The sequence below is a fragment of the Aythya ferina genome, assembly GCF_964211825.1.
Source record: "Aythya ferina genome assembly, chromosome: 17".
Taxonomy (NCBI): domain Eukaryota; kingdom Metazoa; phylum Chordata; class Aves; order Anseriformes; family Anatidae; genus Aythya; species Aythya ferina.
The window spans coordinates 14022831-14048289 of record NC_140316.1 but is presented as its reverse complement, the minus strand read 5'-3'; the positions used below and the strand labels follow the sequence as shown (position 1 = coordinate 14048289).

General features: G+C 42.9%; 2 protein-coding genes and 1 long non-coding RNA gene across 4 annotated transcripts in view; 2 read left to right on the top strand and 1 right to left on the bottom strand.

Moving 5' to 3' along the window:
• The window catches only part of NAA25 (N-alpha-acetyltransferase 25, NatB auxiliary subunit), a 29201-nt gene extending 9350 nt beyond the window's left edge, over window positions 1-19851 (top strand). For both annotated transcript variants that reach the window (XM_084491525.1, XM_084491524.1), the window contains exons 8-24: window positions 304-415; window positions 1049-1138; window positions 1496-1665; window positions 2443-2555; window positions 4307-4514; window positions 5322-5411; window positions 6183-6363; window positions 6984-7083; window positions 11375-11526; window positions 11811-11936; window positions 12226-12469; window positions 12692-12815; window positions 13183-13248; window positions 13720-13817; window positions 14041-14151; window positions 14594-14740; window positions 16597-19851. In XM_084491525.1, the coding sequence (XP_084347651.1) occupies window positions 304-415; window positions 1049-1138; window positions 1496-1665; window positions 2443-2555; window positions 4307-4514; window positions 5322-5411; window positions 6183-6363; window positions 6984-7083; window positions 11375-11526; window positions 11811-11936; window positions 12226-12469; window positions 12692-12815; window positions 13183-13248; window positions 13720-13817; window positions 14041-14151; window positions 14594-14740; window positions 16597-16719 (2255 nt within the window). In that variant the 3' untranslated portion in view covers window positions 16720-19851. The remainder of the gene's footprint in view (window positions 1-303; window positions 416-1048; window positions 1139-1495; window positions 1666-2442; window positions 2556-4306; window positions 4515-5321; window positions 5412-6182; window positions 6364-6983; window positions 7084-11374; window positions 11527-11810; window positions 11937-12225; window positions 12470-12691; window positions 12816-13182; window positions 13249-13719; window positions 13818-14040; window positions 14152-14593; window positions 14741-16596) is intronic.
• Window positions 19852-20358: 507 nt separating this feature from the next.
• On the top strand, window positions 20359-25402 carry ERP29 (endoplasmic reticulum protein 29). The gene is made up of 3 exons (XM_084491553.1): window positions 20359-20515; window positions 22292-22430; window positions 23589-25402. The coding sequence occupies exons 1-3, from the start codon at window positions 20393-20395 to the stop codon at window positions 24089-24091; spliced, it is 765 nt and encodes a 254-aa protein (XP_084347679.1). The 5' UTR covers window positions 20359-20392; the 3' UTR covers window positions 24092-25402.
• LOC311420534 lies at window positions 21453-24734 on the bottom strand. Its single transcript, XR_014684357.1, has 2 exons — window positions 24569-24734; window positions 21453-22813 (listed from the first exon to the last, which is right to left on the bottom strand). It is a non-coding gene; the product is annotated as an uncharacterized lncRNA (long non-coding RNA).
• Window positions 25403-25459: the final 57 nt, after the last annotated feature.

The following is a 25459-nucleotide window of genomic DNA, read 5'->3' as shown; positions in this document are numbered from 1 at the left end:
AATTCTGGAAGTGATCTTGTGCAGTTTGCTTTTACCGAACTGTTCATGGTACTTAAGCGTTATATTCAGTGACAAATTTTATCCTACATTTCTATGGACTCTTCTTTCTGGTGATTAAAATGCTTTTGCAGTTTTAAGGAATTGGGATGTGAAGATTTCTGTAGGAGATCTGGCCTTTCTCTGAGGGCCTTTTTTCTGTTGCATTACTGCTTTGCATCCTTGGCTGTAAGAAGATGCTTTATTCAGAAAGCAGAGAAGGAAATGCATTGATTAATCAAATTTGCCCTTCTGTTTTTAATTTAGAGAAGTTAACAAGTGAGCTGCAAAGCCGTGAGAACAAGTGTATGGCAATGTACAAGAAGCTGTGTAGGTGGCCAGAGTGCAACGCGCTGTCGAGAAGGCTGCTGCTGAAAAAGTGAGATGATGATTCTGCAATCCTACTGAGAGCTGAAGGAAAAATCCTGGCTGGTCGTGAATTGCATTGTGTAGTGGTTCTTATAAGTGGTTGTTAAAGCAGAAGAATATCAGGTTCTCAAAGCATTTCTAAACATTTGCACTCCAAAGGCTAAGGAGGAAGGCAACAAAAGTGAATGCTAAAGGACAATGGTGAAGGTCACAGGGAGGGTCTGTCAGTAGCATAGTTGCTTCTCTTTGACTTTGAAGGCTGAGTTCAGCTACATGTTCATGCAATAAACTTGTGTTTCCCTTACTTCTGAAGGCTGTGCTGGCTGTCCAGCTCTTTTTTTTTTATGGTGGGAGAGGAGAACAACTGCATTTATGTCTAATTTTCTGGAACTTCATTTCTCTCACTTGGCCAGACTTTATCCTGGGAAACACATGCAATGCTTTGAACAGATGCATCAGAAGAGAGCATCTCTCAGATGTGAGACCTTTTAAAGGAGAAATGATTCTTAGTACACTTGTGTGTTTTGTAAAGTAAACATGATACTCCTTAAATTCAGTTTTTGCAAGGAATGCAGTTTTAGAAGTGAATTACTGTTTTGGCAATTCCCTAAACTTCTTGTTCTGTGCCTGCTTTTTGTTTCAGCTCAGATGATTGGCAGTTCTATATAACTTACTTTGATTCAGTGTTCCAACTCATAGATGAATCCTGGACACCTCCGCTGGAAGAAGAACAGTAAGTTAACAGTTCTGCATTGGATTTCTTTCTCCTTTGTGATGCAGAGAACTTCTTGCCTTCATGTATAGTATTTTCCCTGTCTTTGGGTGGGTGACTTCCTGGCATCAGGCCCCAGATGTTGTCTTCTCCCTGTTTTATTTTGGAGGCTGGCAATAGTCTGTTGGAAACAGCTGTGTAAAGTGGTTTGTACATGGTAGAGCTCTTCCAGTTTGTATTTTTCATGGTGATTGAATTAGAGAAGCCATCATGCCAGGTTTCCTTAAGAGTGTTCTGGGAATATGCTGAGCATGTGTTTTCAGTGTCCTAGGAATGGGGGAAAAAATCAAGGAGTCTTCTGTTTCTGTAATTGCACAGGTCTTTGGAAGGAGAGGTACACTATTCTATAGAGCAAGCTGTGAAATTCATAGAAGAGAGGATAACAGAAGAATCTAAGAGTGCTCGGCCACTTCGGGGACCATATTTAGCTAAACTGGAGCTGATTAGACGTTTGCGTTGCAGAGGTTGTAATGATGAATATAAACTAGGTAAGAGCCACTAACTGGATGATAAATGAATTGTTGAGGGAGAACTCAAAACAAGCTCTTTGTATTCAGTGTGAATTTAATTCAGCATTGTGGTATTAAAATCTCTGTGCTGGTTTCAGTATGTAAAGGATTTTGAAATCATTAGAAGATGAAGCTTGAGGAAAGGAAGATAGTTCAGGCTACTCCAGGCTTGTAAAAGCCATTAGGGAAACATTTAAAAGGACTTACTGGACTTTAAGAGCATATGATGCATTACATTTTGATGAAAAGTGCATTCCTGATGCAGTGCTTTTGTAGAAAGTCCTTCTGTTTAGCTGTAATAATCTCTGGGTGTTCTTTCTTTTTTTTTTTTTTTTTTTTTTTTCCCCAATAACACCAGGATTTGTTTTCTTAACAACTTGCATTTAAAAATTACAGTTAGGGAGTCAGTGAAGGAGAGGATATGATTACAGCAATACCTGTGCTTACTGGTTCCTTTTGTATTTCCATCCAAAAATAACTAACTAGATAAGCAGAGACTCTGTATGCATGCCCGTCATGCTGAGCTCTTATCTGCCAAAGTAGCTCGAATGAAGCTCTTAGGATTTTGTGTGTCTCTCTCTCCTTGGTTATCAAAGACATTGAGCTTCTGATTAAAATCTACAGTAGTGCAGCTATTTGTTCTGTAACTCAGTTTGTGATCTCAAAGAAAAAATGAGTTAAAGATTTCTCACAGTGATTTCATAGGTTCAGCTTTTAATGGAGCATATTAAAAGGATGAACTGGCCTTTTTCCTAGGTGATCCAGAAGAACTAATGTTCCAATACTTCAAAAAATTTGGGGACAAACCCTGCTGTTTTACTGATCTCAAAGTATTTGTGGATCTCCTGCCATCCAGCCAATACACAAAAGTAAGTGAAGGGTAAGATGGTGGCAGGAACTGCAGTGCTTGTTCGCACTTCGTGCTTTTCTCTTAAGACACCTCTGGGTCATACTAAGAGAGAGAAAAAGCTGAAGCTGGGTCTGTTTGCAATAGTGAATAGAGATGTATTTGCTGCTTGCTGTTACGCAAAGCATCCTTCGCCTTTCCCTTCCTACCAATGCCATGCTTTTCCTGTTAAAGTTGTATATTGAATTGGAAAGATCCAATTTCTTATTGATGCAGGTAGGGTGCTACTGGGGTGTCTTGCTTGGCTCTACTGCAGTGCTGAACAATCAGCACACTGATGCTGATCACGGGGAGACCAAGGGACCTACTGCAACTTTTCCAGAATCTTTCTGAAACAAGCTCCCTTTAATTGAAAGGCCCGTTTGTGCAGAGTCAGGAGCAGCTCGTTGAATGACTTCAGCAGCTGGGAATCCCGTCACTCATCCCATTGTTTCCCTAAGCCATTGTATAAAATGCAGTGCTGGCTAAGGCTAGACAGCTGTTGATAAAATGTTTGTAAACAAAGTGCAGAGAGTGTTGTTGGTTTTCATAGCTTATTAAAATATTCTTTGACTGGTAATACAAGCTCGTCCTCCAGCCTTATTAGTAAGGAGAGAAAGGTGGCCTTGGCAGGTAGTCATTACTGCTGATGTTTTGAGTCAGAAGGTGTGTTCTTGCCCCACTGGCAACAGATGTGGTCAGCAGTGTACTTAACTCACAGTTCTGGAAGTGGGGGTACCATTGCAAGGTAACCTGTGAGTCTGGAAGCATTGAACAAGTGTTACTTGCTTTTTTAAGAGTTCTTAATAAAGTTACAGTTCAGTAGCTGAGATTGTGGTGATCTTGCTGGGCCAATATGCAGATACTCCAAAAATAATTGTTGTAATATCAATCTTGAATTTCTAGAGGCATAAACTGAAGTATGCAGTATAGTGATTTGCACCTCAGTAAAATTTCAAACTGAAAATATTTTCAACAAAATCTTCATCAAAATCTATGGGAAAACTAGAATTTTTGTGCTTGGTCATCTGTTCCTTTTACCTAGATGCCACGAATGTTTTGTTTTATTTTTGTTTTGCCCAGAGCATGTGTTTGCAGTTCTAGTGTTTCAAGACCAAATGTAGTAAAGCTGATTTAATTGGCTTTAACTCATTTTTAAGTCTGTAAACACCACTGAATTTTAAAGCAAAGAAAAAAATAAATGTTCACTTCTCGTTGTGAGAAGTCTGCTGTCACCCATTAAAAAAAGTTGTAAACAAGTGGCTGCTTTTCTTACAACTTAATTTTAAAAAGTCATTAATCAAAGATGATGACCTCACTGGACGCACTGCATTGCTTCAGAGTTGAGAGAAAATATAACAGCTAGTACAAAACCACCATTTCCTTTAAGCGTGCTGTAAGGCCTTTTGGTAACTAATTATTTTAATTGCATAGGTTATTAGTGTGAGTTAACAAGTGCTTGAAATCCCTGTGTGTCAATGTTTTGGAAACTTTCCTGACATATTTTTTCCCCTCTGCTTGATTAAACTCACTAGGCTGTTAAGCAAAATGATAACTTGTGCTCGTCACCTTCTCCCCGCAGTCCCCCAGAAATTCATTAATGTCAGTGTGATGTCAAGGTTTATTCTGACACTTCCACCTTATTTCTTTTCTTGGTTTGAGGGAGGAAATGATGTCTCTGTTCATGCAGTCCCGGAGGCCCTGCAGAATTTAACAATGGTGTTTCTCTTCCAGTTCATCAGTCAGTTGCTGGAAGTAATCCCCCTGTCAGCGGCAGCAGAGAGCGAAGTTGCACTGCCAGCTGATATCAAAGCCCTCCAGCAGCACTTGTGCGTGGTGCAGCTCACCAGGTTGCTCGGGATCTACCACGCCATGGATAAGAAGGAAAAGCTGACTGCGGTCCGAGAGTTGATGTTAAGATACCGCCATGGATTGGAGTTCGGTGAGGAAAAATCTTGCAAGTAGTGGTTGCGGTTTGCTTGCAACTCTTTGTGAGTAAAAATTCAGTTTTTCCAGGGGAACAGAACTACACAAGCTCTGGCCTGCATCGCTGGTGTATAGCAGCCATCGAGCAGCTAGATAACTGTGCTCTCTCCTTTGTGGCTACATCCTTGGGTGTATCTGAATTAATCTATTTCCTTTTAGTTTTCGTTCTTTTCAATCGTCTTAAAATAAATGAGGCATTCCTGTGCAGCTCAGGTGGCACATTTCTATGCTTGCAAAGTTGCTCGTGCCTTTAAGCAAAGCCAGGCTGTATCGCTGGTGTATGTAGGACAAAAATATAGGCGTTAATACTTATTTTTAAGTCTTGCAACTGTAGAAGTGTTTTATCATTTCATCAAGTGTCAAAGTACGAGGTGGCCAGAAAATTTTTTCTAAGGCATAACAGAAATTTCGTCATTACCAGAAAAATAACAGAACTTGTTTGAAGAGCTGCTTTCTTTCAGTGCTTCTATCTGGAGTTTGAATCCAAGAAAAAAAGAGCTATAATCTGAGACAGAAAAACATGCTGCTTTTGCATTTCAAGCAGAATGAATTAGAAAAAAAAAAATGTATGAAGAGATATAGCATGTGCACCGTTGTTTCAGTTATAAAATCCAGAGTTTCCTTTAGAAATTAAGCAGTGGTTAATCATCTGCCAGATGGCTGTGTCATTTGATAATGCTGGCAAGGTGAGAAACAGCTGACAGCGCTGTAGTGACAAATATTTTAACTGTGCAACTCAGGGCAACTTTGTTTTTCTTTTTAGGGAAAACGTGTTTGAAAACTGAGTTGCAGTTTTCAGATTATTACTGTCTGCTTGCAGTTCACCTGCTGCTTGATCTGTGGCTAGAGGAAGGTATGTTTGTAAAATTGCTTAATGCTTCCTGGGATGGTTGGGGTAGGGAGATTGGGTCCCTGTGGCCAGTGTGTACCTGACGTGCCTTGTTTGTCCCGTAGCTTTCTGTATTTTTTTCACTGTGAGGTATTTCAGGAGCTTCTTTGTTCAGCTGGCATTTGAGCTTAATATCACTGACCTCTAAAGGAATTTTTTGATTCATTTGTGTAGGTCCTGGCAGAGTTTTGCTGCTGACTGCTGCAGCTCAGCGCTGTCCCCAGGAGTTTGTTCCAAGTTTCCCACGTAGATACTGTTTTTTTTCTGTCCCTTTGCACAAGTTATGCTGACAACTCCCTTCTGATTCCAGAGATGTTTTGAGAGTATTTCTTTCCCTCCCTGACATACTTTGTCTTCTGGATCCCTGGCTTCTAGACGTTTGCTGAGATGTGCTGCTCTGTCTTCGGTATTCCTATCTGCCACATCAGCTCTGCCCATTAGTCTCCCAATTCCAGAGTCTGTCCCCAGCGTGTGAGGGTTGTGCTCTGCAGATTTGAGCTGGATATTCCCTGTGCAGAGTTACTTCTCCACCTTTCCTTCAGAGAAAGCTATGATGCTGGGGTGGGTGCTATGTTTTAAGGGCAGCAACGTGACTGATGGATGTCATCCCCACGTTTAAATGTTGAGAGAAGTGTAAAATGAGGAAGAAGGCTTTGATGCCAAGGTGAATTGTGCTGTAAGTGTGAAGTGTTCCTCCCTGATAATACCTGCATGTGTTTTTATCTTTGTCCCCAGGTGAAGAAACAGCTGTGTGGCAGTGCCTCACTTTCTTAGAAGAAGGGTTATCTCATAGTCCTTCTAATGCTCAGTTTAAATTGCTGCTAATTCGAATCTACTGCAGGCTTGGTGCATTTGAACCTGTTGCGGAGCTCTACTCCAGCCTTGATGCAAAACACATACAGCACGACACCATCGGGTGGGTAGTATATACTGAGAATAATTGGTGGTCGTCTCCAGTAACCAGTCCTGAGATATCTTCCGTTGTCTTTGCTACTGGAAGTTAGCAGATTGTCAGACTGTCACAGTGTTCTGTAAAAGCATTCTTGAATTCTGTGAGACACATCTGCTATGGTGTGCTCTGCACACCAGTGGAGTATCTTTCCTGGGTGATTTTGATCAGTTCTGGATCTTGAGAATATTAACTAAATTTGAAACTTGTGAAATGTGTATATCTTGATGTCAGTTGTAGCTAGGTGTTCCTGCTTATGTCATTGCAAAGTTTGGGAGTGCTAGTTAAAGCAAACACACCAAATGTCCTCGCCTTGTGGGTATCTAAATAAGTAAAGTTCGTGCTCACTGAAGCTGGGTGGAGGAAGCCTTTTTTTTGTTGTTCGTGTTAGGAAAAAAAATGAATTCCTTTCTTTACTGTTAAAAGTTTAAATCCTAACACGAATGTTGTGAATGCTCCCCTGTTAAGTCTCCAGAGTCTTCAATAAAGCTGAAGTAGGCTGCAGGTCCCTGTTCAGAGCTGGATTTGAAATTAAGGATTCCCCAGCATGTATGCTGATGTTTGACTTGCGTTGTGTTGTGTTGCAGCTATCTTCTGACACGCTATGCAGAGTCGCTGGGCCATTACGCTGCTGCATCCCAATCCTGCAATTTTGCACTCAGGTTTTTCCACTCCAACCAGAAAGATGTAAGTTCAATGAAACTTCTGCATCCTTGTAACAGAGCAGCTATGCTGAGAATGCCTTAACAGCAGTCCTGTGTCCTGTGTGAGGGCTTACGGAACTGTAGTGGGTAGTAACACAGGAATAGTTTGTGCAACTTTGTGTTTATACAACAATTTGTAATTTACTGTTTGATGGAGTTTTTCTTTAGCTTTCTATTTATACAAACCAATTCGAATACTTCTCAAAAAAAAAAAAAGGTATGATTACTTCTAAATGAATGGATTGTGATTTAAGAAAGTAAGTGAAATGTGGTAACTAAGTACTGAAAGTTATATGACAGCAGGACTTTGGAAAGTCGTGCAGCAGCCCTGGGGATGGTGGGTCAGGATGTCGATGGCATGCATCAGAGTCCTTTGTATCATGCTCATGGAAGCAGCGTGTCTTAGGGATGACTGTCGTGGGCACACAGTGTGGGGAAAACACATTGTCATCAGTGGTAATGAAAGTGCAAGGAACAAGGTAGGAGAATTTCAGAGGGGAAGAACGGACTTTTGAACCCACAACTCTAACTGCATTATTTTCAAGTGATAGAATCAAAAGCCTGGTCTTGCACTAATGGGAGCGACCTGCTTTGTTCAGTTTGCCCCCAGAAAGTGGTGTGGATTAAAAGGAAGTGGTCTTAAATGAGAACCTTGGTACTGGAATGGAGGAGACAAGGGAGGAGAGTAGCTGAATTTTTCTCCAGGAGATCAGGTGCTTCCTAAGATGCGTGCCATGAGCTAGACATCTGTCATACTCGTAGCTTGCTGCTTAGTAGCTGTGCTTGTCATTAGTCTTACTTGAGAAGAACACTGTGAGCTACATTCACGGGAAAAATCAATTCTGTTTCAGCATTCCCATAGAATCATGAAAAATGGGCTGGGTAGGGGAACAACGAAATAACTCATTTTTGAAATCTCGATGGCAATGCACTGGGCAAATAGAACCAGCTGTAGTCCAGAACAGTGGTAGGGAACTACATGCATAGTGCTAGTCCACCTCCCTAAACCGTGCAAGGCAGTCCCATTCTGAGTAGTGGGAATATGTCCCTGTATTTATGTTATACAGTTTGATCTCCTGTGAGAGGTAGGTGAAAAAAATACTCACTTTACGTTGTAAGAAACAAAGGTGGGATCCAATTGCAACTCTTTACTTAGAGCCTTGGCAGGCAGCTGAGCCAGTGGTCATACAACTTGATTTCGCACCATCCCAGCAGTAGGTAACATCCAAGAGCTGCCTGTACTGAATAGTAAGGATGCTTAGACAGTAATCCCTCAAACAGTATCCTTGTGCTGCTGCAGCCCGGGTTATTCCTAGGTACAAGTTACCAGTTGCCATTTACCTGTTCCAGAAAGGTAGTTGCTGAGTTACTGTGGCCTGTGTCTGACACAAATTTCACTGTAGGGAGGGGGATGCACAGAGATGCACATGGATCATGAGGTTGGAGCTTGCTCTCATCTGTTTCCCTCACTTGCTGATTGTTTAAGCACTGATTCTACTTGCTAAGATCCTGTGGGTTCCTGGGTGGGATGTGTTGTGCTGGAGTGAAGCTCTAGATCCAGCCAGCTTTGTCCTGAATGTCTGTTCTTGGTAGTTGTGGCTTTTTTTTTTTTTTAAATGAGGAGTGACTTGTTCAGTCTCGTTTAACATCCACCGAGTGACTTTTTAATGAAAAGCGTACCTGGAACCAACTGTCCAAATAAAATGTTTCACTGCAGTGTGCCAGGTGAAAAAAGTGAACTGAAAAAACTACCAGATGTGATTTGTCTGCTTGGGAGCGCTGTGTTGTAAAGCAGCAAGAAATCATCTCTCCAGGGAGAACACTGAGTGAAGCAGAAGAAGGTTATTCTTTTTGGCATGAATAATAAAGATGCTAGAAGAGCACAAGCTGACTGTCTACAGTAGCTCAGCACTCATCCACTGAAAGAGCCACTGAGCCACGTGCCAAGTGCTGTTGCCAGGAAAATGCTACTCAACAAACAACTGAGAAATGCTGAAAAAGAGGTGCCTGAGTTGTTCAACCTGCCTCACTACCACACCTTAAAAGGCTGAAATTGCAAGAGCAGGGAAAATGATGCAATAAGTGTCATATAATGCTTCATGCTACAAGACAAGGATGCATCTCTGGAATCCACTCATGTCATGTTTCTTCTTGGAGACAGTATTGCAACCGGAGGACTGTGAGCCATTGTTGTTCTTGAGGAGCCAAATCTCTCGTGCTCTGGATGATTCCAGAATTCAGAATCCTCTTTTTAGTGGGAAACTCATCAAAAGCCATGTTAGTTTGCAAATAGCAAGGGTCCATAAAATAACCGTGAGGTAGAAATTGAAGGAGGAGAATTTTCAGTGTGGGGCACTGCCCATCTGAGATGGTGGCGTGTCAATAACAGAGGGGAAAAAACAGGGCCTGTACCATAAGATGTCTCCAGTAACATGAGGTCAGAATATTGCACCAGTTTCTGTGCTCCAGTGGTTCTGCTGGGGTTGCCACTTCATGCTCAGGGTCCTGATAATCAGCTTCCCATTCAAGTCCCATAACAGTATCTAACTGCAGTGTTAATGGAGGACTGTCCTTTCAAGGTTACCTTCCTACCTGATTTCAGCTGCTGCCTGCCCCTTTAGGGTGATGTTGATACTAGCTGGAATATCTGCTACAACATAGAGAACATGTCCCGTGTGTTCTGTGCATGGGCTCTGCTTAGGGCAGGAAGTATGGGGTGTGAGCAAATCTGGTATAGAAAATAAAGCTACTGATTCAAAGGGATTGCTTTGGATAAGTAGATTTTCCTTCTGACTTGGTGAACTTAACGGTCTGAAGTGAATCCAGTTTAAGAGTGGGTCCCATAAGTAGCAGCCATCTAAGCTGCTGTGCAATCCTGACATAATATTTCTGCTCTGGGAGAGGATGCCAAGGACAGGGAGGAGAGAGAGAAGACGGTATTGCTATATTTGGCCAATGCTAAAAAGGCAATTTCATCCTTCTCAAGATAGTCCTCCTTTAAATATGCAGAATCACAAGTAATCTCTCTAATTTTCTTGTGTCCGTCCGTCTTTAATTTCTCCAGATACTGCAGGCAAACAGAGCACCAACGTGTCCTATGGGGATATAAAAACCACGTCGATGCAGTTGAATTAGCTACCATAGCGCAATCCCGTAGCCTGACAATGAACTCTGCAAGGCTGTATATCAGAGGGTATGTTGCTGAATATTTGGCATATTTTTTTCATACAGTACAAATAACCAAATTGCTTAGGAGAAAGACAGAGCTACCTAGAGGACATTTTGTATTTTGGAGGGAGGAAAAAAAAAAAGTGGCTTTTATTTGTGAGTGCTAGCTTGCAGTCTGTGAGCCTTTCCAGCAGGTTGAGTCTGCTCATACAGTACAGATTTCCATTGCCCAGGGGTCTTTTTGGTGCCTCTCATCTTCAGTGCATTCCATAGTCATATTCAGAAGAAAATATTTGATTTGACAGAATTTCTCACTCGTGGAGTGATTCTGATTTAAAAAGACAGCCATCTGTCTTGACTGGGAGCATAAATTGTTCACTCCGTCTATGCAGTTAGGAATTTTTGTTGAAATATGGTGCTTGTTTGGGGCTCCTTCATCACATAAATCTCCTCCTGGAGATTGCTTGGACTTAGGTGAAATATTAGTTGCGTGCCTTGTATAGCTGCATTTCATCAGAAGGGAAGCAATCTGTCTTATGGACCCTGATAGTTTCCTTTGATGCTTAGCCTGTATTGTAATATGTATGTGCTTTGTGATGTTATTTTGTGATCCTGTATTAAAAACCTAATAAAAAAAGAAACAAAAAATGTGTGAGTAATTTTTTTAATCTGTGTTGTGGTAATATGTGATGCACATCCAAGTCAATTCCAGGAAACCTGGGATGTATTTATTTTGTCTGAAAGTATTTCTTAAAATGAAATAATGATTTGAAAAATGAATCTTTCTTTAAAATAAATAAATAAAAGAACCTTCTAAAATCATCTCTCTCCATCTATAAGTATCTTTCAGTTTGTGGCAACAGGAACGTGATCTTGTTCAGTGTTGGTCTGGTTATCAAATAACACTACCTAGTGGAGTGGCTGAGCATTATTAAATTAAAGCAGCAAAGCTACAGGCTTCTCCCAGGGTCTGAGTATCTGCCTGATTCTGTACCTCTGGGTTAATGAAAGCCACAGGAATGCAATTTCTTGGCAGTGACCTTTGTTAAACTCGTCTTGAATTTATAGAAGTAACTAATACAGAGCTGGTGTGTGTTTTCTTGTAGACCTCAGAATATATCATTCAAGCCTACAAGTACGGCGCGTTTGAGAAGATCCCGGAATTCATTGCATTTAGAAACCGGCTGAATTCTTCCCTTCACTTTGCGCAAGTTCGCACTGAACGGATGTTGTTAGACCTCTTACTTGAAGCAAATATGTAAGTACAGCAGCAGTGAGTGTGTAATACCTTGCACAGGGAAAAAATGAAGACTTATGCATAAGTAAACAGTGGCTAAATGATACCTTGGTAAGTTGCACTTGTGGCCGTTTGGCAGAAAGTGAAAGCTGCTCTCTTCATTGCTGTCTCCTTCAACATCTTTGTACTGTGTGTAACGTTGCTGACATCTGAAGAGTTGAGAGAATGTGGTCTGTTAGTTAGCTGTTATTTTCGTTTCCACTGGTCAGATGTGTGATTTCATGTTTCTTGCCCTTTCCGTACAGATCAACCAGTTTAGAAGAAAGTATAAAGTCCATGAGTCTGAGTCCAGAAGAGGATGACATTCCATGGAAAGATTTGCGTGACAACAGAGACCTGACAGTCCTGTTTAACTGGGATCCAAAAGACAGGTGAGTAGAAATATTCTCAGCTGCAGTCTTGCACCTTTTTCTACAGCATATGGTGAAGGAGATCTTTTCAGGGCAAAACCCGTACTTAAATGTTCTCTAGGCTGGCTAACTGCAAACTTAACATTCATTCATCACTTCCAGCAGTGCTGCCTTTTTACATATTAATACAATTTTCTGAATTTCTGACCACTTCTTCCTCTTAATGCGTTATTCAATAATTTTGGGATAGGCTTTTGTACCCGAGTGCAAACTTTGCATTTTCCTGAAAACGTTTGGTGCCTTTCTCTAGGGACATTTCTGAAGAACATAGGAAACTCTCACTGGAAGAAGAAACCGTGTGGTTGCGAATCCGGTCTTTAACTTTAAGGCTAGTAAGCGGACTCCCAACTCTTAGTCACACTATTCAACCAAAGAACTCTGAAAAGACTGCAGAGAACGGCGTCTCATCCAAGATTGATACGATTCGATCTCTGCTTCAGCAGCTGGAAGCGGCAGTGGATTCAGGGAAGAAGTTTCTAGAACAAAAAATTCAGGTACCCATTAAGGAAAAAGCTATCCTCAAATATTAAATGAACGTGAATGCAAGCAGAGAAACTGAATGCATCTGGTAACGTCCAGCAGGCTGCAGAATGCACTTAACTGACCCTGAGTTTGTAGTGTATGAATCTGACTGAGAGATGTGCCAGAGGCAAACACTGTGTTCTGGATAAGGAAAAGCTGCAACACCTTTATCTTTTTCTTTGCTTCTTGCCTAGTATCCTGTCCTTGGCCCTCCTCCTACCCGAATGGCTGGCTTCTTCAGTAATGGCAGCTGTCAATGCCAGACTAGCTTGTTTTATCTTGTTAGTGATATTTATGAACTAGATACCAATGGCTTAGGTAAGTGTTTGAGGGGCAGGGGTGTAACCAGATTGTCACGATGTGTGGTGGGAGGGTGTGATATGTCTCCACTTAGTCTGAAAACTGCTAGGCATTGGATCATGTGGACCCAAACTGTTACTTGTGTGTTAATTTTTGAATGATGCTTGTCTTGGAGATGACACTTTAATTTAGTATTTTATCGGACTCTTCGTTTTTGTGCTGTGTATGTTGATATAATACAAGATAGTCTTTGAAAGCAGTTGCATTGGCTTTTCACTGCTAACACTAAATTACATTTAAATGCCTCTTGGTTTTCTGAAAGCAGAAAATGCAGAACTTGTAGTTTAGAACTACTTTTATTCACTTGTTTTTATTTTCTTTTCAGAAGATTCAGCAGAAATCCAGGAGAGGATAGGGAATAGTTTCAAGTCTTTAATAGAACGACTAACAGGTAAGTAGTAACCCAAGAATAAGTAGCGGTAGTTACTGCTTCGTGTTAAAAGGTCCTGAGTGTGCTGCAAATACGTAAAAATGCGTTAATGCATCTGCAGACCCTTTTGAAATGTGCTTGAAAGCAAGGCTGAGCATCCCTTTGGCTTGTTTGATCATGAAGTGGTTGCATGCCACAGATGTCTTTATGCTCTGTCATTTCATTACCTTACAGCTTAGTCTTAGCAACAGTTGTCTCCCTGATATTTGGTCCAAGCGTGGTGTGGAGATACCATTTGTAATGAAATACAGTTTAGAGGAAACTTTACAGCTAGACCTTCTTGAGAGGCTTTGGCCAAATTTATCCCAAACAACTTAGGATGCAAAGCTATCAGAGGACTGATAATGACACTGAGATGTGTGGTGCACAGAAAATGAGCATTTAAGTTGATCTGCATGTCCTAAATAAGGCTTCTCTTTTTTTTCTTTTCAGACTTGTTCAATAAATGTAAAGGTGACTTGATTGAAGTCAGAGATGGCACCTTGAAAACTCAGCCAAACCTGTTAGAAAACTTAGTCTTCTTTGTTGAGGTATTATTTTCTTTGTTGGAAAATGGAAATTTTGGAGTACTTTAGAGTGGGAATGTTGGGACTAAAACACACTGAAAATTCTTCAATCCCAGTCAGTTATGAAAGTGGAGCTTTTGCATATTCTAACTACTCTGAGTCTTTTCACTAGGTACAGTAAAATAAGTTTAGGAGCCACTTTGTAAAGTAAATGCAACTTGTAACACACTTGTACCTCTTTTTCCAGACGATCTCCATCACCCTGTGGGTATCAAGTTACTGTGACAGTGTCCTCCGACCTTTTAAATCCAACCTGCAAAAAAAGAAGAAGAAAAAAAAAGAAAGCAGTGTAGCTATGGTAGACAATATACCTTTTTCTCTTCTACTCCCATCCCTCAATCCAGTTATTTACACTGAAAGAAAAATCAGGATAGACAACAGTTTTGCATAAACTTTTTCTCTTGTAGAGTCTGATGTAGATTAGAGTTTAGTTTACTGATTTTTTTAATTCCTTTTCTGTTTAAAATCAAATGTCAGATGTGGCACACTTGCTATCATGAGAGCTTTTTAATGAGAAATACATCTTAAATTATCACAGGCCTTCCTTGCCTGAATGTGCTACAGTAAGGTAGTTAACTGATAGTGTTTCCCTGGGTAGGTAGGTTTAAGTTTAGCAATGCTGTGGGGGAGGAGGTGTTTAGCAATGATAGGTGTTATGAAGTGAGTTGTAATACAGAATAGTCATTTGAAGAGGCATTAACATGTATTTATAAATTAAAAGTATGTGTTTGTTTTTATAGCCACCTGTTTTTACACACTTCCTGGACTATGTTACCGAACTACAGACGTTAACTTCCAATGTAATAGATCACATCAAAGGGCTTGAAATAATTCTGACTGCACTAAAACTTGAAGAGTTGTCCCTCAAGGACACTCTGCTTTTACAGGTAAGAACTTGCCTTGCTCTTTGAGTGCTCTGTATACTTGTGTGACAGACAGAAACCTGTTAGGATTGACTTAATCAGTATTAACCAGGTATGAGGGGACCACATTGAGTTTTGGAGTGGGAAATAAGTTTTTTTATAGTTTGTCATCTGGCTAAGTGACTGTTCCTCAGCTGATCCCTATGCAGAATAATCTTAACAAATGGGATTTAAACACAGGGATTTTTAATTAGTTTCATTTTATATGATAGTGAAGAAAATCATAAGTTTTTAACATTATTTTTGTCTGTGATGTGACTTATTCTGTTCATCTGTCTCTTAGTATGCCATAAGGGATGCAAAATACTTATTCTGGGAAAGTTTTGAGATTCTCATACTGCAGATTAGTCACTTCCTTGGTAACATTTAGTTGATCTTTATGGAAAAGTGAGTGGCAACTTTTTTTCCCCACTGTTGGCTGTGTAGGGAAAACCAAAAGCAGGAGAAACAGGCAGTGTGTGTGCCAAGCCTCATGCCAAATTTAAACATGTGAGACATAGGCCTAGTGAGGAAGATTGACTTTTTAAGATAATTTCCCTTGTCTTGTTATAGACTGATGTAGAAGCATCATAAGTATATATAAAAATATAAAATATATGTACTTAAATTAAAAGAGAACTGATAAAGCAAGGAAATTCCTTACTGTACTTCTTGTAAATTTGAATAAAAATTAAAAGTACATGATCTTAATATCAAAAGTTTCAGCTTTAGAGGGCTAAGTTGTTTTCAGGTAATTGTTGAGATCTTTGTGATTATTCTGGTTCCTTGAGTCAGCAAATTCCTCCATATTCCCTCCCTCATGCAAGGCATCAAATTGCTGCACAAGGCAGACTCACAAAATCCACAGATGAGATTCACGTAGATTTGAGCAGAAGCACCTGTGGGAGTCTGACTTTTCCTGTGTTTATTCATGGTTTCTATTCCTATTCATGGTTCCTGTTCCATTTGGTTTTTGATGTTGCAGTAAACCCAGGTCCAGGCAATATGTGTAGCTCTTGTCAGAGCCAGGACTGTGTTTGCAGCCCAATGTGTTTAGAACTGAAAAATGCTTTCAAAAAGTACTTGGGTACAAGTGTTAGTGAAAATTCTGCTGTGATTCAGGAATGGAGCGTTACTGGCGATGTGCCTGCCAAAACTTGCTGCTGATGTGAGACTTTTCCTGCATCAGAAGGCACTCGGGCTTTCCCAATTAGTGTCTATAAAAGGGTCTGCAAAAGACATCCTGGTAGCAAGTCACCTCTTGACAGGACAGTGGTTTTGGCTGCTGCCCTTCGATGCAGACAATGTCTCATGATGGTGATCCTCTCAAAAGCCCCTTAGTTTGGGGTAATAGAAAACTGCATGTGGAAGGGAATTTAATCCCTTTGGGAAGGACAGGGTACACCAGTGCTGCTGAACGGGTGATACGTGAATCCAATGCGACTCACCGTGCTTCTGGAATTTGGTGTAAGATCGTTAGGTGGTCAGCATTCATTTGCTGTCTGAGTTCAGCTTTCTGTAAAAGGAGTTCTCTACTTTAATAAATTTTGACTCAAAGTGCTACATGCACCCTCAATTTCAGCCATAAATTTCACATGAGAGAGTTTGCAGAGCTGTTGAAGAAATGATAACGTTACCAGAGCTGTCTGGGGAATCCCGGTATGTGTAGGAATTACTGGTGCTGACCAGGTGCTGCTTACTCTTTCCTGATGATATTCCATTGGTAAACTTACTATGATCCTAATGAAATTCTTGGTGTTTGCTGAGATGGTATGGGATGTTTGATCATAGAATTCAAACAATTGCTATTGAGTGAATGGTTTCTCTTTTGCATTTTGCAGGAAGAAAAAAAGTTTACAAAGACTGTGCAAGGAAAGGTCCAGAGCAGTTACCATCACTCAGTTCAGGAAATTGGAGAGCTGCTGAAAAAGAGACTTGACACTATTAAAAAACTAAAGATTTGAGAAATCTTTGACAGACTCCACAGGGGAGTGACACCAGAGTCCCAGACAGAAGCAACATCCGATATACCATCACTTTAATCCAGAACTTCCTCATAATGCATGAAGGACTTAAAATCATAAAACAGTTTTTCTAGGTATTACAGATGTATTCAGCTGACTTAAATTATTGTATATAAACAAGAAGCAGGGACCCTTCTCGGGGTTTGACCACTTTTTATACATGTTCATAAGTATATTGCAACAGGAGAAAATTTAACTTTCTTCCCTTTTGATCTCTAGAAACAACTGGAGATGGTCTTTAGAAGCAGCAATAGAAATCCAGTGTAAAGTATATATCTCAAAGGAGTTGTATTTTCATCACCATACAGTGTTTATAATTTTTGTATGGTCCTTGCCTTAGAAATGCAGAAATCGTAGATGCCCGCATTCAGCCACCTGATGAAACGAGCCAGTTTTGGAGCTGCCTATTTTGTCCACAAGCCACCTGGTCCTACCGAATTTGGGGGTTGGTCCAGCAGGGGGGTGTGAGGCTGCTTTGGGGGAACCCCCCCTGCACGCAGCCTTCCCACATTGCCCAGCCTTCCGTTGTAGGGTGGGAGCGAGCTGTGCCTCATTGTGCTAAGGGCTGAGCGTGGAGCCAGCTGCTGGAGGAAAGGGGTGGTTTTGTGTTCAGAAAAACTGCAGAGCTGATGAGGAGCAAACTTGGCCGTTAAGTTCTCGAAAGAGATGGGAATTAGTGTTTCAGGAAAAAAAAAAAGAAGACAAAACCAGAGACCGTGTATATAATAGCTGCAGTGAAGTCTGACACTGCGTTCTAATTTCATGTCAATTTAATGTAAAGCAGCAATCATCATGACTTCTAAAGAAGTGTATTTAGATTACCAAAACTTTAAGACTTAAATATTTTCATAGAAATTAAATCCTGTTGGCTTTGGTTTTAAGTTGGCAGAGGTAACTTTTGCTTCCGCTGTGGTATGAGGCTGAGAATACTTTTTATAACTGTATGCTTGCTTTTTGCAGTTGATCTTTGATTATTCGAGTACTAGCTCGTTAGGCGTTCTCTTAGAAAGTGCAATTGCATCATCTGCTCCTTCTGAATCTGCATTTCTGCTGGTTTTTTTTTGTTTTTTTTTTTTTTTTCATTCTAAAGGAGCAATGCAGCCTAAAACTGGTAGGCAAAAAAGTACACATTGCACCTACAATCCGAGGGGCAGGTCGGACTTCAACAGATTCCTCATCTTCTGATCTAAAGCAGCTAGTAACTGAAGCCTATATTTAAAGTTCTAAGAGAGCTGACAATCCTACTTTTGTCATCTCTTCTGAATATGTTTTGTTAGAAATGCTAGAATGTTGATGAGAGTATTTTTTTAAAATAAATCCCCTGTGTAAAAAAAAAAAAAAAAAAAAAAATTCACATTGCTGCTCTTGCTGGATTTAGTTTTGCTTTTGCCCCATCCTGAAAGGGAAAGAAGGCTGTCTGCAGGTTGTCTAAATTGTAAGGGATGTCCTAATGGTTTAACTGCGATGTCTGGTAAGTGCTCTGGGCTGGAGGAATACCAAAACGTGTTAAAGTCTGTTTTAGAGTAATCCTTTTCCTGAACAAACTGAACTGTCTTATACGTTGTATAGAAATACCATTTTTGAAAGAAGGGTGTGTTCCTTAAATTAAAGCAAGACTGATGACTGACACTGATGCTTTGAAATGTGTAGGGTACGTGCTGAGATTATGCAATTCACAGAGAAGCACTGAGCCAGAAATCTGCACTGCCCGTTTTCGTTAAAGGAGACAAATTGCCACTGCTGATGTTCCTGTCCCATCCCCTCCGTGTGGCAGTGCAAACGTAGGTAGGGCTTCATGCAAACACCAGCACTGAATGCAGAGTTGACACAGCATCCTCGTCCAGGGGCTGACTTCTGCTGGAGTTTCCTTGCACTGCTGCTGCGACAGGCTGAACTCGACCAGTTGTACCAATAAGAACAGCGACAAAAGTGAGGCAGGGTTAATAAACCCAAGCTTTTAAAACCCTGTGGGCCAGAAAGCAGAACTTGTTCAAAAAAAAAAAAAAAAAGTTTTCTGCATCAGTTCCCTTAAAAGCAGAATTGAAATTGCTGGGGGGAGGTGAGGGAGGGGATGTGCATTGTCTGAAGTGAAGCCTGAGAAGAGATGACAGCAGGGCTCAGCTCTGGTGGCTGCTCCCTCAGCCCATCCACAACCAGCATGGGGGAATGCTGACTGTGTGCGTTGCCTGCTGTTCCGTTTCCAGGTCTGGCCACAGGTGAATGATAAACTTGTCAAATACAACTTGGGTCACTCAGTGTTTTATAAACCAGACGCCATCTCGTCACAAGCTGTAACTCCTCTCTGGGAGGAGTCAGTGGGGGTGCAAAAATGACTGTGTACCGATTATTTGGGGGCTTGCTTGAGGGAGAGGGAGAATTTCTCTCTCCTTATAAATTGTGTACAGTTAAATATATTATATATTTCTTACAAAAGAGCATTTCCCTTCCAGAATGTGTCCCCCTGGGACTTGGTAAGAAGTTCAAGCTATCAACCATTGCTGCTGTTCACCCTTTTCCACTCTTGGGGTTTGTTTTTTGTTTGTTTTGGTTTGGTTTTGATGATGAATTGAAAAACATACTTAGAAAAAGCTACCAAGACTACTGTTTACAGACTGAAAAAAATACTGCTTTTATACTACTGGGATCATGAGCCACGATCCTTTTACAGATTTCCTCACCTCTTTGCTTTAAGTTGGTATCTAATGTAGATGAAGGTCAGAAATCTCTTACCCTGCTTTGTCTACATACGGAAGAAAATGTACAATGCCTGTTTGTGTTCCCCCTCATTTTTGTACTTTTTACCAATTTTAACTGTTCGAGAGTTGCATTTATATTTTGCAATCATTGATAATCATGGTGTTATTTTAACCGTTAGTAATCTCAAATGGGATTTTTTTTTGTTGTATCTGCAGCCTTATCTGAACTTTCTCTTCCTTGATTATTCATTGTAATTTATGACTGTAGAAGATACGTATGCCTCAGCCTTCTACGGACTTAAGTGACACAACTGCAAACGATCTGCTTTAAACTGGATGGGTTTATAATTTATATAAAAGTCAGTTTCGTTACGAATCAGTCTTGCTGCCTCTTTCATTTTTCCATCTGGATGCTCGGGATGTAACCATAGTGCTTGTCTATGCTCTTTTCCACGGTCAGCTTCTTGGTGAAGCCAGATGTTCTGGTGCTGGGCAAGGGGAAAATCAAGTTACCTGGGCTAAAGAAAGAGAAAGCAGGGGGAGAAAAACGCAGCTTTCTGCATGTGGTCGGGGTTCGAAGCGCTGCCTGCTCGAGGGAGGGGGGTGATGGCTCTTTTGTCTTCATGGTTCCTCTTTGCCATGCTCCTCTGTCGCTGCTGCTCAGGCTTTTTCTGCTTTATGTCCTGCCTCTCGGTGAGGGCACAGGAAAGCCCTAGAGCTCCCCTCAAAGCGCTGTGACCCCCAGGGCTGCTCAGAGCCGCCTGCCTGCACCTGAACATCCCCCCCCCGTGCCCCCGCTCCCCTCCGGCCACCCGCAGCCCGGGGCGGGGGGGGGCCGGGCCCCGGTGGTGGCGGCGGCGGCGGCGGGCGCTCCGCACGGCCACGTGACCGTCGCCCCACTCCCTCCGCTCTCCGCCATGGCTGCGGCGGCCGCCGCCGGCTCCCTGCTCCTCGGCTGCCTGCTGGGCCTGGCGCTGCCCGGCAGCCGCGCCCTGCACACCAAGGGCTCCGTGCCCCTCGACTCGCTCACCTTCTACAAGGTACCGCCGCGGGGCTGCTGGGCCCGCAGGAGGGGAGCTCGGGGGGGATGCAGGGGGCGCGGCCGTGCAGGGAGAGCCGCGCTCCGGCTCTGAGCACCGCGGGGCTGCCGCGGGGGGCCCGGGGGAAGGAGCCGGGGTTGGGGTGTGGGGGACCGGGGGGCGCGGAGAGGGGGCAGCCGGGGTAGAGCCGGCGCGGCGCGGGGCTCGCGGGATGGCCGAGGATCCGGGATCAGCCAATGGGCGAGCGGCAGTGGCGGTGAGCAGCCAATGGGAGAGCGGCAGGGGAGGTGGGCAGCCAATAGGCGCGCTCCAAGTGGAGCCGGGGCCGCGGGGGGCTCAGCGCGGCCGGCGGCTCCGTGCGGGGCTCGGGGCCCGGCGGGGTTCGGCTCCCTGCGGGCGGAGCGGCGCCGCCGCCTCCCGGTCCCTGCCCTGCGCCCCCCGTGCACGGCGAAGCGATCCTCGGGTGGTCCCCGCTCTGAGCCATGTCCCTGGGGTTTGTGTGGATGGAACAGAAGGGTCAGACAGAGCAGATGGCTGCTGTCAGGCTTGCATGCTTGGTTGGGGGTTTTGTCCTTATTCTTTATTTTTTTTTCCCAAAAAAATCGCTTTGAAAGCGTCTTCCAAGAGCCTGGAAGGGTTTTTAATTCAGCAGTGACCAGTGCTGGGAAGGATGGCACAGCTGGGTATTAGGGAGGCAGAGAGGAGCCTGTCGAAAGGGAGCCATCGAATTGCAGGATCAGTGCGGGCACTTTAGCAACACGGGCAGGAGAGACAAGGATCAGCTGAGCTGGTTAAAAAAGCGTCTGCCCTGAACAAACTGCCCTGACATGAGCAAATAGCTCTTGCCACACGCCAGCCCCCTCCTGATTTTTCTGCTGTGACAAACCCTTTTTGGTGTTTTAAGGCTACTGCGTTCTACAGCCCTTAGCTCCTTAGGAGGAGAAGTTGAAGTAATTGGCAGTGTGCTGCAAGAGGAGCTTGAAGAGACCAGCAGAAATGTCAGAGCTGTAACATGCTGCGTTCGCTTCGTACAAGGACAGTAAATAAGCTGTGAGATCAACAGGCCCTGAGCTGGAGGCTCGTGAAGTGGTGCAAGCAGCTGCTGCGTCCCTGCTTGAGCAGCACTCGCAGGGCGCTGTGTAGGCGGGGACCTGCGCTGCGAGCCGGTTGCGCTCACTAGAAAAAAAAGATGTTGCAAGGTCTCCTCCCGGGGGGAGAACAGAGCCCAAAGCAGGTGGCAGATTCACGCCCGAGCTCATTTAGCAGAGCTAAATTCAAAAGCAAAGGCAGAAGTGGAGAGGAATTGATTAAACACCAATGCTGCGTACTGAACCAGAGCAGCGTTTCCGCTGCTGCCCATACCTCTGCTCTGAGCTGCGGCTCTCGTGCTGGGACGCTTCAGAACGGCCTTAGATTTGTCCTCCAACCTCCTAACATCCCCCTGCAAGTCTTTTCACTGACTTGCTTCCAAGATGCCGATCAGGTTTACAATAAGCAGATCATGTATAATTAAAGTCGTTATCAGATCCCCCCGAACCGATCGTGTACTGTCGCTATCATCTGCTATAGGGATACGTACATGCAGTTTTTGCTCACGATGCAGTGAGTCACTTTTCAAAGGCTATAATTAAAAAATTTCCATCTCCCTCTGCACCTACTCGTTGTGCAGGAAAATATGAAAGAGCTAAAACAACCTTAGGTGGCTTGTAGATTGCTCAAACCTGAAATTTTAAGTTCTGTCTTTTTTTTTTTTTTTTTCTTTTCTTATTATTTTAGGTAATTCCGAAGCATAAGTTTGTCCTGGTGAAATTTGATACACAATATCCTTACGGTGAGAAACAAGATGAGTTCAAAAAGCTGGCAGAGAGCTCAGGCTCCAGTGAAGATCTTCTGGTGGCTGAAGTGGGGATATCAGGTGAGGAGCTCTGAACAGATTCATACACTACAGGTTGGTGGCGAGAAAGTCAAACCCGCTGCAGTTTCTGCTCAAAATAGGCTCTGAGGTAATTCTGGTAGTGGGAGACGAGATTGACACGGCGCTGTCAGATCGAAACATGGAGTGGCCCTGCCCTGGCTGGTAGCAGAGCTCCGCCGTCACCTCCTGCAGCGAGCGTGGGAGTGCTGCGCTCTGCTGTCGGCTGGTTAATGAAGCAAGGCAGCCCACGGCTCCAGTGGGTGCCACCCTCCTCCTTCACAGCACTTTTCTTCCTTCCTTTTTTTTTTTTTTGTTCCTGAAATAAACCTTTTCATCCGTTTTCAGGGAACAGACCCCACAAGAACTGGGTTTTAGCCATAAGCCTGGTCAAACAAATCAAAGCGATATGATTGATTAATTGTAGCAAACCCTCTATTTGCTGCTGATAAGGCTCAGAAAACGGTTGTTGCACTGTGGCTGGCATAAGCTGGCGTTTTGTTGTTGACTTCAGTGGGAAAGCAATGAGGAATGGCTCACTGCCACCTTACTTGTTCTTGCTTTGCAGGTAGAATTAAGGATTTAAGCCCACAGAAATTGCCTAACTGGAAAGTTGAACCACACTGACATTGCTAAGCACACGTTGATTTACCCAGGCAGCATGGTTGACATCCCTTGAGTTATGGTTTTTGTCCTCAAGAATAAATGGAATTTATGTGAGAAGTAAAAACATCCCGTTGCTTGGAATGCTGTCAGAACTAAAACACAAGGGTGTGCTCTCTGCACATAGACCAGGAAAAAAGAATCCATCTAACTGTAATATCAAAGCATAGAACAAAACAAAGAGGAAAAAAAAAACCACAATTTCCCATAATGATAACTGGGTTTGTTCCTAGAGCTTTTGTGCTAACAGTCAAAGAAAAGCATCATTAGAATCTCATATTTTTCTTGGGAAAACCTAACGATGGCTTGCCTTGCCCAAATGATTTTCTGGAGTGTTTTTGTTTCAGTGTATGGCATTTCCTGGCAGAGAGGTTATTAGGAATTGTTGAAACTCTGGAGACAAATATTTGTCAGTTTGTAATACGAGAGAATCCTAAAATATTTTATTTCATTAGCTTAATATACTGTGTTTTTCTGTGTTTTGTTTTCTCTTGACAGATTACGGTGATAAACTGAACACTGACCTGGGTGAAAAGTACAAGATGGATAAGGAAAAGTTCCCTATTTTTTACTTGTTTCGGGATGGTGACTTTGACAATCCTTTACCTTACACTGGCCAAATCAAAGCCGGGGCTATTCAGCGCTGGCTGAAGAGTAGTGGTATCTATCTGGGGATGCCAGGCTGCCTGAAGGAGTATGACATGCTGGCCAGCAAGTTTGTGAGTACCACCGAAAAGTCAGAGCGGCAGTCCCTCCTGAAAAAGGGGCAACAAAGCTTAGAAAAAGCAAAAGAAACTGAGAAGAAGTCAGCTGAGCAATACTTGAAAATTATGAGCAAGATACTGGAGCAGGGAGAAGAGTTTGCTGCTAATGAAGTCGTCCGAATCACGAAACTGATTGAGAAGAACAAAATGAGTGACGGAAAAAAGGAGGAGCTCCAGAAAAGCCTCAATATCCTCGCTTCTTTCCTGAAGAAGAATAATGAAAAAGATGAGCTCTAATATGTTGGATAACTTTGTACAAGCTGTGAAACACTGTCGAGAGTCCTAACCAGTTCTCCTTATGCAAGAAAACTTCCCGCTGTCTTCAAGAGAGCAGCAGATTTCCTTCTGATATTGTCAGCTATAAAATCGAGCCATTCCTTAAAAATACAGTATTCTAAATGTTGGGAAAATCACCTTAAAGCAAGCTCCCAGTATTGTGTAATATTATTAAACAATAGTGTTAAAGTAGACCAAAAAAAAAAATACTAGATTGGCCTGAGGCACATTCCTGGTGGTTTTTACAGGTGTTCCCTGGCAAACAAATAACAAAATTCAGTCCCACGTTCTATCTTACATGCTTTAAAAGGTACAGACTTGACGCCCCTGTCCCTGCCTTCCCCTGGTTTTAGTGCCCTTGGGTTTTATTCCCTTTCCCCCTCATCCTACCTTTTGCCTTCCCAGTAGGGCTTCTTATCCCAGTCTTGCTTTTCTTACCTGCTGTTGACCGAGAGACCCGCAGTTTCTTCTTTCTGCCTTCTCCTCCAGCGGCTCCTGTCTCTGGTTGCCTTGGGCAGCCCCCAGGCAAGGTGAAGCCAGGTTCTCTGCCCTCCAAACTCACCCTGTGTCTCCTGTCAGCAAGCGTCCTCCCGAGCCCTGTCACGATATTCAGGCTGAGTGAGCACAGTGCAAGAGCAGATCACCTCGAGGTGCTATTACAAGGAGACTCGCCAGTGCAAAAATGGGCTTTTTCAGAGGCTGATGAGGTAAATTCAGGTGAGCTTCCCCATGAAAAGGACATCTGCCTGTGCTTTTTGCCTCTTCTTCCTGACCAGTCTTCATCTCCCCAGTTTGGAAGAAAGGGAGACAAATACATTGAAAAGTTGCAAACAGTAGTCAACGTGAATGAAATACCTTCTCCAACCTGGTCTTCAGAAGTGAATGGCACTCAAACTAAAGCTTCAACAGCGTTTGGCAGAGTTTTAAGTGTTTGAAAATGAGGTCTTGTGACGGGAAGCAAAAGTATTAATTCCTTAAAAGCTCCACCTGCTTTAATGGAGGTACCTGGCCCAGGGATCAGGCAAGCAGGTGCTGTGGGTGCTGTCCTTGCTGTGTGGAGCTCAGGCGACTGCTGATCAGGGCCCCAGGCTGAGGAACACCTGCTGCGCCTTCTGCCTCAAGGCTCCGCTTCCAAGCTCGGCAAAACTCATTTCTGAGGGAGCTTTGCTGCCTTTTGAATCTCAAGGAGCAGACATTGCTGCAAGGTGAAGTGTATTAAAAATGCTGTAATAATAATAATAATAATAATAAAAATAAACAGGTTCCAATTAATAGCTGACGCTTGAACTGCTTTCTAAAGAAACTGCTGCTGGTTTTGGGGGTCAGGGA

Coding starts and splice junctions, on each gene's coding strand:
- ERP29 (XM_084491553.1), top strand. CDS start 20,393: ATGGCTGCGGCGGCCGCCGCCGGCTCCCTGCTCCTCGGCTGCCTGCTG. Junction 20,516..22,291: donor ACTCGCTCACCTTCTACAAG/GTACCGCCGCGG, acceptor TTATTATTTTAG/GTAATTCCGAAGCATAAGTT. Junction 22,431..23,588: donor GGCTGAAGTGGGGATATCAG/GTGAGGAGCTCT, acceptor TTCTCTTGACAG/ATTACGGTGATAAACTGAAC.